We start from the raw sequence: 15,065 nt of genomic DNA, 5'->3' as shown, positions 1-15,065 counted from the left end.
ATTGTTAATTGTTGGTATAGACTGTTGCTGTTTTTCAGAATGTGTAGATCGTTTTCAATATTAGTGGGGTTATGGTTTTTGTTCATTAGATGTTCTGCAAAAGTTGAATGTGTGCTGTCACTCTTTAGAGCTCTCATGTCTTCTGTGTACCTTGTTCGGAAGTTTCTGCTTGTTTGTCCTATGTACTGGGCCTGACAGGAGTTGCAGGTGAGTTGATATATTCCAGCGTTGCTGATATTGTTGTCCTTTGTTTATATTTGTCAATCTCTGGTTTGTTCAAGTGGTTCAAATGGCTCTGAACACTATGGGACTTAGCAGCTGTGGTCATCAGTCCCCTAGAACTTAGAACTACTTAAACCTAACTAACGTAAGGACATCACACACATCCATTCCCGAGGTAGGATTCGAACCGGCGACAAAAGCGGTCGGGCGGTTCCAGACTGAAGCGCCTAGAGCCGCTCAGCCACGCCGGCCGGCCTTCTGTTTTGTATCACCACCACTGGCACTGCAGCACTGTTTTTACTCGCGACAAACCAGTTCAACTACTCTCCGTAACCTTAAACTGTGCTGACCATTGGATACCTCCAGCGCCGTACCCTGTTGAAGTTGTGTGATAGACAATATGTGGAGCGCCTTGATCCTTGAATACGTTAGGCCTTTTGCGACGTCGAACTCATGGGGTTTCTCATCAGTGCTTAAGTGCCAATCTGCGAATCTAAAGACACGGCTTTCGATCTTTTGTCTGACCTGGGATTATTACATCGTGCATCATTTATTTCACTTTTCAAAATTTTTGTTAATGTGAGAACAACAGACCTGCTTCGTGATTCGGCGTCTACATTAATCTGTAATTCCCCCTACCGTAACTGGCTGGGTAAGTTCATTCAGAAGCCGGAGGGAGGCAAGGGCGTACACCTAACCCATGGTAAATGGTGAAGCGCAACACCATGCGGTGAATTTCGGAGTATAGATGTAGATTTTTATATATCGTACCAACGTGAAAAGTTTTGGGAGTGCGTTAATAAAAAATAGAGAAAAGTTAAGGTTGTGGTTTTAAACAGCCGTTCGAGAAAGCCCCCCCTCCCCCCCTCCCTCGGAGTACAGCGTTCAGAAGACTCATACAACCACGTGAAAGTGTTAGAAAACTCCTTCTTTTGGATGTTTTTCAAGTCTTATGTCATATTGGCGTGAATGTCGCTTACGTTATCAGAGCTTTGATCATTTACGTGAATTTCTGAGATTTATGTCATTTTGTGGTAGGTTTGTAATACAAAGTCTCGTCATCGGTTATGATTTTTTCCACAGAATAATTGTCCGCGTTTTGCATTGCTACCAAGTTGCGGCAGGTGTCCACGGGTCGTCGTTTTTGTTCTGAAGTCAGGTTGCGGGGCAGACTTTGTCCACACTTTTCTCTTCTTCAAAACACTCTGGAGAATGTCTTGAGCACTTCATATACAGATGTTTCTCCATTATGGTTAGTGACACATCAGCGTTGAAGCACTACTTAACAAAAATGGTTCAAATGGCTCTAAGCACTACGAGACTTAACATCTGAGGTTATCAGTCCCCTAGGCTTAGAACTACTTAAACCTAACTAATCTAAGGATATGACATACGTCCATGCCCGAAACAGGAACTTGCGACCGTAGCAGCAACGCGGTTTCGGACTGAAGCGCCTAGCCGGCATGTGTGGCCGAGCGGTCCTAGGCGCTTCAGTCTGAAACACCCCCTGACCGCTATTGTCGTAGGTTCGAATACTGCCTCGGGCATGGATGTGTGTGATGTCCTTAGGTTAGTTAGGTTTAAGTAGTTCTAAGTTCTAGGGGACTGATGGCCTCAGATGTTAAGCCCCGTAGTACTCAGAGCCATTTCTTTGAAGCGACTAGAACCGCTCAGCGGCCGGCACACTACTTAACATCGTCTTCTCACAACTGACTGGTCGAGTGCACATTTGGCGCTTACAGTAAATGTTTCAAGCTGCCGCTGTAGCTACTACGCCTATAATCCAAGAGTAAAATCCGTCTCGCAACTTTTTGGACGGACGGTGCACATACCTCAATATTTTAAAAACATTTTAATCGATTTCCGCCGTTCCAGTAGCTGAAACCCGGCGAGCAACTGGGCACCTGCTACTTGCCCTTTTCCCAGGACACATCATACTGCGTAAAGCATCAAACAGGACATTTGAATAACTTTCTATACAAATAAAAATGTAGACGTTCGTTTATTCAAAATCTTCAGTCTTAGAAAGCTCTTCATCGATTACTTCGAAATTTTAGCACAACGTTGCATTCGAACACGAGCATGATATATACAACATCTCAGCCTTTTCCCACGCCATGTGGTGTCGGCGTTGCTTTGCTGTATCCTTGTTTTCCATAAATGCCTATCCAGTGCTTCTATTCTGAACCATCCTTTCTCCCGTAGGTCCCCTGCTACCCTGTCCTTCCATCTCAGTTTCGGTCTTCTTTGGTCCTTCGATATCTAGGTCTTCAATTCTTCTCCCCACGTAGTACTTCGCTCTTCTCTGCACATGTCCATACCATCTTAGCCTACTTTCTTGGATATTCTTCCCTATGGGCCTCACTTTCACTGTTCCCCTGATGTACCGATTCTTTAGTCCTTCCTTTCGTGTCACCACACTCATCCACCTAAACATTCTCATTTCTGCCACTTATTGCGTTATTGCGTAAAATCTTGAAAAGTTCTTGTCCAATTTACTTCATATTTTTACACGGTACTCTAATGAATATCCAGACATAAAAGGGAACATTGTTACCAAGATTCAAAAAATGTACTCGACCGATTTATTTCGGTCTGAATTTGCAGACAACAATAGAAAGGATACAAGGTCAGAGAGAAGGGGGAGAGGGAACAGTCACAGAGGACGGAATGAAGGAAATAGTCAGAGAGAGAGGGGGGGGGGGGGCGGGAGGCAGAAGAAGATGGAAAGCGAGGGGAGGAAGGAGAAGATGGACTGAGGGAAGGGGAAGGAGGTTATTGGCAGAGAGATGGGGCAAAGAGGTGGCTCGAGGACAGGGAGAGAGAAGGGCGAAGATGATAGATAGAGAGAGGGAGAGGAGGTGAAGTAGGAGAAGACAGAGCTACAGCAATGCTTGGCTAGGTACAGCTAGTACACAGTAACATTACTCTGGAGGTGACTGATTCTTTACGTTTTTGCTGTGACGGACCTAACGTCAGCGTGTCGCTATCTGTTGGTTGTCATTAGCATGTAATGGTTTTACAATTTTATCATCAGTGTGTAACAGTCAGATTGTTTTAGTTACATATTATTCATACGCAACTTCGGAACTCAGCTATGGCGTTCTTTTCTTCGAAACAAATACACATATCATGACCACACTTTTCAAACTGCAGAGAATAAAAATAAGAACAATAACAAAAATGTAGTCTACCTCATTGTGAATTCCAGTTCCAGCACTGGGAAAACTAACGACATTACGTGAGTATATTTACCGGTCAGTTAGACACATCAAAATTGCCTTGATAATTACTGCACAATCAGCTTTCTCCGTGTCCATGAACTTCTAACTTGAACTTGCACTACATTTACCACGAAAAAATAAACATCAAAGTCAAAACAGTATTTACTAACAAGGAATATGACTGTACTACTACTACTACTACTACTACTACTACTACTACTAAATAATAATAATAATAATAATAATAATAATAATAATAATAAACGTCTATCATTTCACATAACATTTTCACATTTTTTATGGAAAACCTTCCCTTCAAAGTTCTGGAATGTATGATACTAGCACGGTGACCATACATCATCGCTTTGGTCCTAATGTCAGCTGGTGGTGTGCATATTGTTACTGTCTGACAAAACGTGTGTAATGTCTACAGTCATTGGTAGGGACAAATGAGTGAACAGTGTAGCAATAGCTTTTGAAATTATTAAAAAACTTGTTTACAAACAATATTGTACGCTTTGGATACACCGAATGAGGTTGCTTGGCCTTAAACAGACTGCCCTTGCCATCGGTAGATGGAAGCTTCTGTCTTTAACGGGCGATCCTGTTCTACGTTTTCCTTGGATTCTGTAAATTACTTAAGGCGAGTTGTCGGCTGTTACAAACCATAAGATCACAACCGACTTCTTGTCTCATCGTTGTGAAACTTGACCTGTTAGTATGCAAGTGCTAGTATATATGAATTGTTTTTTTTATTGTTCTTAAGTTTTAATGGCAAGGCACGGCCAATATACTCGTAAAAGTGGTCTAAGGATGAATAAAACTGCTACTGCTACAACAAATACTAATACTACTACTACTACTACTACTACTGCTGCTGCTGCTGCTGCTGCTGCTGCTTTTACATAAGACGGGCAATTGAAACCAGTAACATTTAAAAATATTTCTTTATATCCATCATTCAGTTTTTGGACCTTTTTAGGCTCATCTTCCGATGGGGCAGATGGAAGTTCAACCTGAAATAAGCCTAAATAGACTCGAAAACTAGTTTATAGAAATAAACTAATACAGAGCCTGGCAAAAAAGTTAAGCACCCAGAAAGGAAGGGGGAAACGAAATAGACTTCATGGGCTAACACAGTATTTGATGTTATATCAGTGATTACTATATAAAGTCAAGTTCACAAATAACTTGTCAGAAAGAGACAACACATCAATACGACCCTGCACCCCCCTCTTCCCTGGACGTATGTACCGATTCGGTTCGGCAGAGTGTAGTTTAGCCTCTCCTGCAAGATGGCCAACAACTGTTGTCACTGGCAATCAATGTCATGGACACTGGAATTGGGATGGAGTTGATCTGAGCTGGTCCCAAGCATGGTCTATCGGGGACAGATCTGTGGATCTTGCTGGATACCGAAGTATCTACGCAGACTGTTCATAGGAAACATGTGCCGTCTGTGGATGAGGATGTTTTTCTCGAAAAATGGCGTCATCATGGTGTCATATGAGATATCAAATGGGTACGAAGGATGTCTGTGGCGTACCATTATGTTATCACAGTTCCCTCAGTCATTACCATTCGTAACCTGATGTCATAGCTGATTACTCCGGGCACCACGGTACCAGGAGTAACACCACTGTGCCTCTGCAAAACACTGTAAGAATGGACACTCCCTCCACTTCGCCGCTATATAGCAGACGACGGCTATCTGGGGTAGCGCAGAGCCGCTAACCATTTCTGAACACAGTGGACCACCATTCATTAGCAGTTCGTCTTTCCTGGTCATAGCACCACTCCAACCGCAGTCGTTTACATGGTGGTGTTAATGGCATCCTTGCATGGGACGACATTTCCATAGTCCGACTGCTTCTAGTTTTCGACTAATAATGCTGCAGGCTGACAGAGAATTTGAGGAGGAGTGCGTTATAGTCCTTTTCTCGAATAGCAGGCGCAAATGAGGACGGTTTACGATGAGTATGCCTGCCCTGACGTTCCCATGCAGTCCAACGTGGGGGCCCTGTTACATCCGAGTGCCCCACAAATCTAGATATTTCACTACTCGACCAAGTGGCCAAGTGGAGTCCCACAATGACTCCCCTTTCACTGTCTGTCAAATGCTGATGAATCTGTCTTACAGGAATACGCAGAATCACCGTATCGTTCACAGTGATCACTCAACGTCTGACTTTCATGCCTCGTACATACCCTACAAGGGGTGGTAACAACGCAAACAACACTTACGCACACCCATCACTGAGAAATGGAATCTCAACCATTGTCTAACATACCTGCCAGTGGCGTGTTCATGTACAAAGTTACATTGGTATCCGAGCATATTTTCTTGATGCTTCAGTTTTTTGTCAGGCTGTGTATTTCAAAAATGTGAGTGAGTGATGGCAGTTTTCTGGATTCATAAACTGCTCAAAAGAATTAGAGGAACAAGACTTTGGGTGTCTAACACACTCCTCTGAACAACAGGTTGAGGATTGAGAATGTTGCCAAATTATAGCTTTATAGTTCACAAATGAAGTATACAACAAAACATTACATCCTCGATCATTGCATTAAAAATAATTTAAATGTCTGACAGGTGTCGAAAACAAAGTGGAAATTATCATACATCCTGTTAATCTGGATGCTTTTCATTGGACTTTGTGAGCTTGAATAATGCATATTCCCTTCTTGAGCGTTTATCACCGCCTTACATCTACGTGGCATGCCCTCCATCTACTTCTATACTCCGCAAGCCACCCAACGGTGTGTGGCGGAGGGCACTTTACGTGCCACTGTCATTACCTCCCTTTCCTGTTCCAGCAGCGTATGGTTCGAGGGGAGAACGACTGTCTGAAAGCCTCCGTGCGCGCTCTAATCTCTCTAATTTTACATTCGTGATCTCCTCGGGAGGTATAAGTATGGGGGAAGCAATATATTCGATACCTCATCCAGAAACGCACCCTCTCGAAACCTGGCGAGCAAGCTACACCGCGATGCAGAGCGCCTCTCTTGCAGAGTCTGCCACTTGAATTTGTTAAACATCTCCGTAACGATATCTCGGTTACTAAAGAACCCTGTGACGAAACGCGCCGATCTTCTTTGGATCTTCTCTGTCTCTCCTCCGTCAACCCGATCTGGTACGGATCCCACACTGATGAGCAATGTGAGCAATACTCAAGTATAGGTCGAACGAGTGTTCTGTAAGTCACCTCCTTTGTTGATGGACTACATTTTCTAAGGACTCTCCCAATGAATCTCAACAGGGTACCCGCCTTACCAACAATTAATTTTATATGTTCACTCCACTTCAAATCGTTCCGCACGCATACTCCCAAATATTTTACAGAAGTAACTGCTACCAGTGTTTGTTCCGCTATCATATAATCATACAATAAAGGATCCTTCTTTCTATGTATTCGCAATAAGTCTGCGTAGGTCGCCCTGTGGTATTCGTTTCCATTTTTCAATGAAAGATCATGAGAGTTCTTGGGGAGTCTGTGGTGGAACAGGACGACCACGAACACGTCTTTCTAGCATGTCTCACATATGGGCCATGGAGTTTGTCAGGATTTACAACCAGCTATTCTATTACTTGAATGTCCAGGCTTCACAAATCTCTGCTGACATCAGCCACATAGGCCCTAGCATTAGTAGGAATTCAGGGTCACCACAGCATGCAGCAACTAGCACATGGTCCAACAAGATCTGTTCGATGGACTGCCTGGCAGTGAAGCAGTCATGGACAACACGGAAAACGGATGCACCTGATTACCTCCACAACGCAGACATCTATCAAGTGTCATGTGGCTGCGGCAAAGTGTATATAGGCGAAACAGGAAGAACTATTAAAGAACGCATTAAGGAACACGAACGGCACATGCGGCTAAAACAAAATCGGTAGTAGCGGAACATGACGAGAAATGTGGCTCTGACTTCGATTTTAATAACGTACGTGTACTGGCTAAGGAAACACATTTACAGAAGAAAGGTCCGAGAAGCGGTTGAAATTTCTAAGAAGGCATCTAATTTCAATACAGAGGACGGCTATAGGCTTCCGGCATCGTGGCTGCCCGCCATCAAGGAAGTAAATACGTGGCCGCGGTGTGTGAACGGCATAAACAACGCGCTGCAAGTCACCTCAGTGGACAATAATATTTTGGCTAAACATTGTCCCTCTCTTGCTCTGTGTTTCGCATCTAGTCACTGATGACGACCAAACATAGCGGCAGCAGGCATTTCAACCAATAACCCTTCTCCAGCATAAGTTTGGAATAGTGCCGTTGTATCCAATGACGACTGACCGCCAGTGATATCAACAGGAGATGAGCTACCAATGCCCATTCTTCTGCATCAGAGCGGGAATATTAGCCTATGACTATGGCCCAGCAATGGTAGCCATATGAAATTTGACCAATACTATCACTTCTCCAGCACTAACGCGAGTAAACTCCCCCTTCATAAGTGGACGCGACACTCGTCTCTGACAGTGTTCTAGCAGTAGTGGACACCAAACGATCCTGAGGAAGATCCCAACAGAGGGGTCGAAACGTCGAACATTTTAGAAAAAAACATGACGCGGCCTAATAATCTAGAAAGTTTTAACTTCAGTAACAACGGCCACGAAAGCCTGCAGACTTACATAAGATCCATATGGCTGGCAACACTAAAGCCTTCCCACAACTTGGCCGAACATTTGGCAGGTACTGCTCACCACGGGTCTCCACACGCGAACACGACCGTCACCTTGCATCAGAGGATATGTGGATCCATCTGTGAATATCACATTTCGCCAGTGATGAAGTTGCCGGTTGAGATGGGAATGACTGAGCTGAAAGCGAGCTAAAAGATGTGGTCGTTTCAAATGAAAAACTCGAACAGGACGTCTGGGTCGTACAGTTTTTTTGTCATAACTCATTAGTGTGATTGGCGCCAGTGGTCCTTCTGCGATCGTTCTGCAGTACTCTGGTGGTATCCATACAACGCTACCCAGATATCATGTGGGGCTGTAATGCGTCGGCGCCCTTGTCCAACTCGCCTTATGTAGTGACCTGTCTTCCTTTAGTGCGTCCACAACCTATGCATGAAGAGGCATTCGCATCTTCAGCAAACGACCGAATGTTCATACTTTCTGGATAAAAAAAGACCGCTCTTTCAAATTGCACTGCATTAAGATGCCGCATTGCATGTGCTTGGTTGAAAACAACATCCACAAATGACAACTGCTATCTGTGTACCTCACAAGATATCACTGGGACACCTGTACCCACTTGCTTCTGAGGGATCATCTGACACTGTAATCATAACACAGCCAACAGATGACCAGTGACTTTGTTGCCTACATTGAAGATATCAAGCAATGCAAATAAGACGATAGGTACTACCAGTATCAAAACAGATTTAACATACCGGGCGTTGATACACATATTCCCCTAATGCTGCATTTAATACACTGTCGTAGGTTCTGGAACATCCATAAGTGGTAAGCTTAATACTACTTCTAGTACTGCTGCTGCTACTGCTGCTCCTGTTTCTGTTGCTGCCTACTGCTGCCCCTGTTTGTGCTGCTGCTGCTGCTATAACCGAGCCTATATGCCGTGTCCACAGGGCGGCGAGAAAGGTGCAAAGGAACGAGCCGAGTGGGAGCAGGCGATGGCCGTTGTGCTGCGCGATCTGTCGCGGCCGCAGCACCAGCCGCCCGTCATCGTCATCTACGAGTCGACCGTCTAGTGTCTGGGCCGCCAAGCCAGCTACCCAGCCAGCCACCGCTGACCTGCTGCCGCGTCTCCACTCCCCGCCGTGGGGCGCAGCACTGCAGCGCTCGCTGTTGCGTAACGTCTCAGCCTTCGTTGCAATTGACACTTGCGGTGCGGACTGTGGTTTCGGTACTGTCAGAGCACAACGATTCGAGTGCTAGATCACTTGCCGGAACATCATATGTTGTAACGCGTCGTGTTCTACGCGTTTCTGCGAACATTTATCATATCTTGTACTTAACAACATCGGTACATGTTTACACGAAGTCGCAGATAACGCACTTTGTCGGAACTCCCTGTGCCGTGTAGTCCGCCCACCTTCGAGGAAATCTTGTACACTCGAGTGGGGCGATACACGTGTAATCTTTGACAGCTGTAAGATGCTTGTACCGTGGCTTCAAGAAAAGGAGAACTTTTCCTCTATGACCGTGGCTTTCGATTTCCTGAGAGCAATTGAAGAAAACTCTTCTGATTGCGTTCCGGCGTCGTTGCGCAAAACCTTGCAGTGGTTCGGTCACTTCTGCGGGCATCTTCATCAGGTTACTACTCATGAAGGGTTTACTGACTATGGTAGAAACAGTTATATGACGTAATAAAAAACATACGAAAGTTTCTAGAGTAAGTAAATTTGGAGTCGTGATGGGTTTCTCACAATGTTATCCTCAAGTGAAAGTGACGAAATGGCAATCTATTCAATGAAATTCCAACAAACATGATGAAAGACTACGACCGTCTTCCTATTAATCGTGAACGACAGAGCGATTTTAATAGAGTAATGGTGAGGTTATTACACTGTTAATATTATTGTTTACAATACCACAACTCATATCACCCACTATTGAAACATGAAAACAATAAAACTGCAATTGTGCTCATATTCTATTATTTAATTTACAGGTAATAAACAAGTACTGAAAACTAGCCTTTTCCTTAAACTGTCATGGAATCCACTGTGAGACATTCTAAAATAAAACGTGACTCACAGAAAATTTAAGGCGTCTTGAAAAGTGCTTTCGAAACTGAAGAAGTCATTAAATGTTAATATTTTACAGAAAAACGATACATGCAGAAAAAACTATGTAACTGTTCAGTATTAGAAGAAATTGACTTACTGATCGTAGGCAAAAACAGGACTCCCTGTACAAAAAGATGAGTTTTTCCATCCACATGTCAGCGTAAATTTTAATAAACTGCGAGAAATTTCGCTGTGAGGAAGCACAACATTTCGGTAATGAGACAAATGTTACCACAGAAGGCATAGACAAGCAAGCTGTACTACAAATTACAAATTTTTAATTCATGTTAACTTTCGTAATATCGGGAGAGAGAGAGAGAGGGGGGGGGGGGGGGCAGGAGGGGTGACCTATGTTTTATCTGAAGGATATAATGAAATATGAATTTTAAGAACTAAATTTATTTCAAGATTTTATCTCAGCATCTTTGCATCATAATTCTTCATTATTTCTCTAGTTAACATTAACTTCTTCCAGTGAGATACAATATTCAGAAAGTGCAAGATTTGTTTAAGTGCGTAGTCATTTTCTTTCTACAAAATGCGTTATCTTATCAGAGCATCCTCAATGTTGGTCTAAATCGCCCTTTGGTCATCACGATTTACGTTTCCGAAACTCACTTTGGCAGAATGTTGGGATAGATCGATCAACAAAGCCACAGTCGATTCCCTCTCCAGTCACTGTCCAACTGAGCTAATGCTCTACATCCAGTGATCCAGATATCAACTACGTAACAGGCAGTGAACTTCCTTCTTCATTCTACATTTAGCCGAGTTGCTCGAAGACTCCAACATGTTGCGATTATACTCTTTCTGTGCCATATTTTAGATATTCTACATACACCATACAACAGAAAACAATTCCAAAAATTTTGATGATGATAGTGACACCAAGGTATCTGAGTATCGAAGCCACGGTGCCCCGCCATCCTTTCTATTAATTTCGCTCTCTCATCCACTATCCCTCCTCTAACCTTCATTTTTGCGTCGCAATTGCTATATACGGGGTATTTATAAGGCCTTGCATCAGACATCTAGGGGTGATAATCACGTCATGAGAACGAACTCTGTGAGAGACCAAATATTCGCAGACGCCTCCCAGCGATGCTAGGTGTCTTGTGTTATTGGCTATGTCCCTGAGAAGCGGCAGGACATAGTGAACCTGCGACGTGCATACAGAGTATACAGTATGTGCTGCCTAGAATCCAGTCATCTGCTATGCATGAAAGGACAAAATTGGAGTTCCCGATGAACTTGAAGTATCTTTCTCTGCTTACAGAAACTAATCCTTCAGATGTTCTTGTTGAAATTCACTCGATCAGTTCACTGGGACATGTAGTACGCAGTTCCAGCACCTCTAAATCAACGAAATCACGTCTCTCCCAGAGCCGGTGAACTCAGTTAACAGACGCCGGGAAGCGTCGGCGAACATTTTGTCTCTAACAAAAGATGTTCCCCACGGCGTGATCTGACACGAAGACTTTGAAACACTATGTATGTAAATACTTAACCATGATTAAAAGAAGACTCACAAACTCTGAGATGGGGTCATAGTCGATCCTGAAGCCTGCAATCACCCTCAAAATGGAGAGTATTTTTCTATAGGGTTAACATACGGAAAATTTCTTATCTACGGCGGTATAGTAGGAGCTATTTTTATTTCATGTCTTCCATCTAGTAATGCCGGCCGCGGTGGTCTAGCGGTTCTAGGCGCTCAGTCCGGAACCGTGCGACTGCTACGGTCGCAGGTTCGAATCATGCCTCGGGCATGGATGTGTGTGATGTCCTTAGGTTAGTTAGGTTTAAGTCGTTCTAATTTCTAGGGGACTGATGACCTCAGATGTTAAGTCCCATAGTGCTTACAGCCATTTGACCCATTTGAACTTAGGTCAAAATAAACGCGAAGTTACTTTTCTTATATTACACCAGACCGACACACGGAGTTTTTCCATTAGATATAGACCGTTCTGGTCGCCTACTGGTTGTTTAATGAGACATTGTTCCAAGATTTGTCACAATAGTTATTTCTAAGTGAGTTTATGCAATTTGTACTGTGTTTTGGAAAAAAATGAAGCCTGTCAAAAAGAGAAATGTGGCCGTTTCTAGTAATTGATGAAGCTGCTTCAAAAGAGAAATGGTCAACAATTCCGACAAAAATAAATCGCCAATTCTGTTGCAGTTTTGGTGAAATCTTGTAATCCACCATATTTTTAATAGCAAAGAACTGGAATGGAAACTTACCAAAGGATTTTCTCCCTGTTCTTCACGTGAAAAGTATGAAAATAATTCGTAGCAAATGGTGTACCACATTTCTATTCCTATCCAACAACATAAATGAAGGAACTGCATATTTATTTTCATGTCTAAGATATACTTCTTGATAAGCTGTAGACCTGATTTGTCTTCCTTTCCTCACGTAATAAACCACTTTTTCACTTTGTTTAAGTTGCAGAAAGAAAAAAAAAAATGCTAAGTTTCAGTACCACCCGTTCCTTATTAAAAAGACAATGGAGTATTAAGTTACTCTGAAATTACAACAAAAGAGACGATTCATTATCCCCTGACTTGTTTACCTTCCCTCTTTCCGGAAAGTGTCACCAGTGACTATTTTTGGTTAAAAAAATATTAATAACTCAGATGAAAATAATTCGCCAGTTTTGTTGCAATCGCAGGGGAATTCTGCAACACAGTGTATCTTTAATTATGAATAGCTGGGACTGAAACTTACTAAAGGACTTTCTTTCTACACCACAGTTGTATTTGACATATCAAAAAGGACAGCAAATACCGTACAATAGGGAGTGAATCTTCTTACTATAAATATTTTTTTTAATTCATCAGTGATATTGATTTTGACGAATAATTGGCAAGATTGTGCAAGTCGTCAGTGTATTCACAGCTAAGTAGTTACGAAAGAGTGTTATTGGGTCATTTTTACTTTACAGCAAAAATGCTGTATTTTTCTATTAGAAATAAATTTGGTGCCTGTGTATCTGCGGATAAGTGTTACAAAAACATGATAACCATTACTTTATGAACCACTTAGACTACTCATTAAAGTTAAATTAAAAGATAATTATGATGGAGAAATTCATCACTTCACTCTAAATGGGGACAGGAACATAAACATGGTACACTAGTTGCTGTGAAAAATTCTCGTACTTCTCAGATGAGGAACAGGGAGAAAATCCTATGGTAAGTTTCCATTCCGACCGCTCACTATCAAAAATAAGGCGGATTACAGGATTCCGCCAAATCTGCAACCGAACTGGAAATTTCTTTCTATTTGAATTGTTAAAGATTTCCCTTATGAAGAAGCTTCATCAGTCATGAGGAATGGATATATTTATATTGTTGACAGTTTTGATGCTTTTTTTGCCAAAACCACGGTATAAGCCGTGCAATAGCTATTGCGACAATCTTGAAGTAGAGTGTGTTATTAAACAAGCAAGGCGACCAGAATAGTCGGTACTTTATCGAAAACCTCAGTGTGACGCTTTGCTGTAACGTAAGACAAGAAATTTCGCGTTTATTTATATCAAATTCTCTTTTCAATATCTGTCGATGACTTAAAAAATAATTACAGTACTGGATTGAAGAAATAAAATCGCCGTAGATAAGAAAGTTTCGTATGTTACGTTATAGAAAAATTCTCTCCTCTTCGCGTGGTATCGTTTGCCAAACTCCCGTACTGATACCACGAACGGTTTAAGGAGACATGACGTATGTTACGAATATTTCATTCTCGCCCGCGTGCGCTCTCAGGTGTATAAGCTACAGAAAATGCATTTTCTCGAGATTGGAGACTGACGGAGACCTTCAAAGTCCAAAGAAAAATTCCTTATCTTGGCTAAACTTCACTCGCAGCAAAATATGGAGTAACATGCACCAAACGCAAAATCATAGCGACTCACATCTTTCATTGCAAACTTTTTCGAATTTCTGGCAGCGACTTACTTAATTGTGAATATTACAATAACTATGACGATTATCGAAATTTTGGGCAAATCGCCTTGAGGACGACATATGAAGCAATTAGTAACGTGAAAATAACATTTTTTTGCCTATTTGTTTCTGTAAAATTGTTAGAGAAGGATTGCAGGGTTTGCGCCTCGATTCTGTCAGCGCAGCGCGACACTAACCGGCGAAAGCGGGCAGAGTGTGTCTCGTTCATTGCGGCCGGGTGGCAGCCGCGAGAGCGACTGCCATCGTGTGTTGCTTCGTCATATGACAAGGGGATATTTTCCGCACTGGCTAGAGCCGCCTCGCGCTGTGCCATCCTGCGCAGGTAGCCCACTTTATTTCTGTACGCACCCTTACTTCTGCAAGCTAGCACGTTAATTTCTGAGTTCATATGCCATTTGCGAAACTGTATACATCCCACCTCCCAACTCTAATTTCATCGCTAAAGCCATAATTACGCCTAACACACCATGCTGTTCGTTTACTAATTTCTTTGTTTTTCTTGCCTCTCGTAGTAGTTACCAAGTTGATGAATGTCTCCATTTATCAATGAATTGCCCACAATTTCTGAAAAGCTGTCGTACCCAGAACTCAAAACCAGTAATACACAATAATTGTAAACCTTCCTTTGTTGTACTGGAACATTAGTTTTGAAAACTCTAAAGTTTATCAAAAGCGCTCCAGGTAGTGTTCACATTTTTTTTTTCATTCGTCTTGAACTACTCTAAATACAAATACTCATCAACTGTTTACGTGGCTTTTTTGTTACTTTGTTTATTTTCTTTTGAATTTGTTGTTTATCTATTTTTTGTCTTGTTGTAATAGATTTTCGTGCCTACTGCCAACATTTTGCCATTACGTGGTTATAGCATATACTAAGTTGAACCAGTGCTA

The 15,065-nt window shown here is 42.4% G+C and overlaps 1 protein-coding gene across 1 annotated transcript in view; it reads left to right on the top strand.

Annotated features, from left to right (window-relative positions):
- LOC126354100 (TWiK family of potassium channels protein 7) overlaps positions 1-14,768 on the top strand; it is a 420,172-nt gene extending 405,404 nt beyond the window's left edge. The window contains exon 6 of the mRNA XM_050003490.1: positions 9,048-14,768. Coding sequence (XP_049859447.1) covers positions 9,048-9,170 — 123 coding nt within the window. The 3' untranslated portion in view covers positions 9,171-14,768. The remainder of the gene's footprint in view (positions 1-9,047) is intronic.
- The last annotated feature ends 297 nt before the right edge of the window (positions 14,769-15,065 follow it).

Source organism: Schistocerca gregaria, chromosome 3 (assembly GCF_023897955.1).
Source record: "Schistocerca gregaria isolate iqSchGreg1 chromosome 3, iqSchGreg1.2, whole genome shotgun sequence".
Classification (NCBI taxonomy): domain Eukaryota; kingdom Metazoa; phylum Arthropoda; class Insecta; order Orthoptera; family Acrididae; genus Schistocerca; species Schistocerca gregaria.
This window is presented reverse-complemented; position numbering and strand designations above follow the sequence as displayed.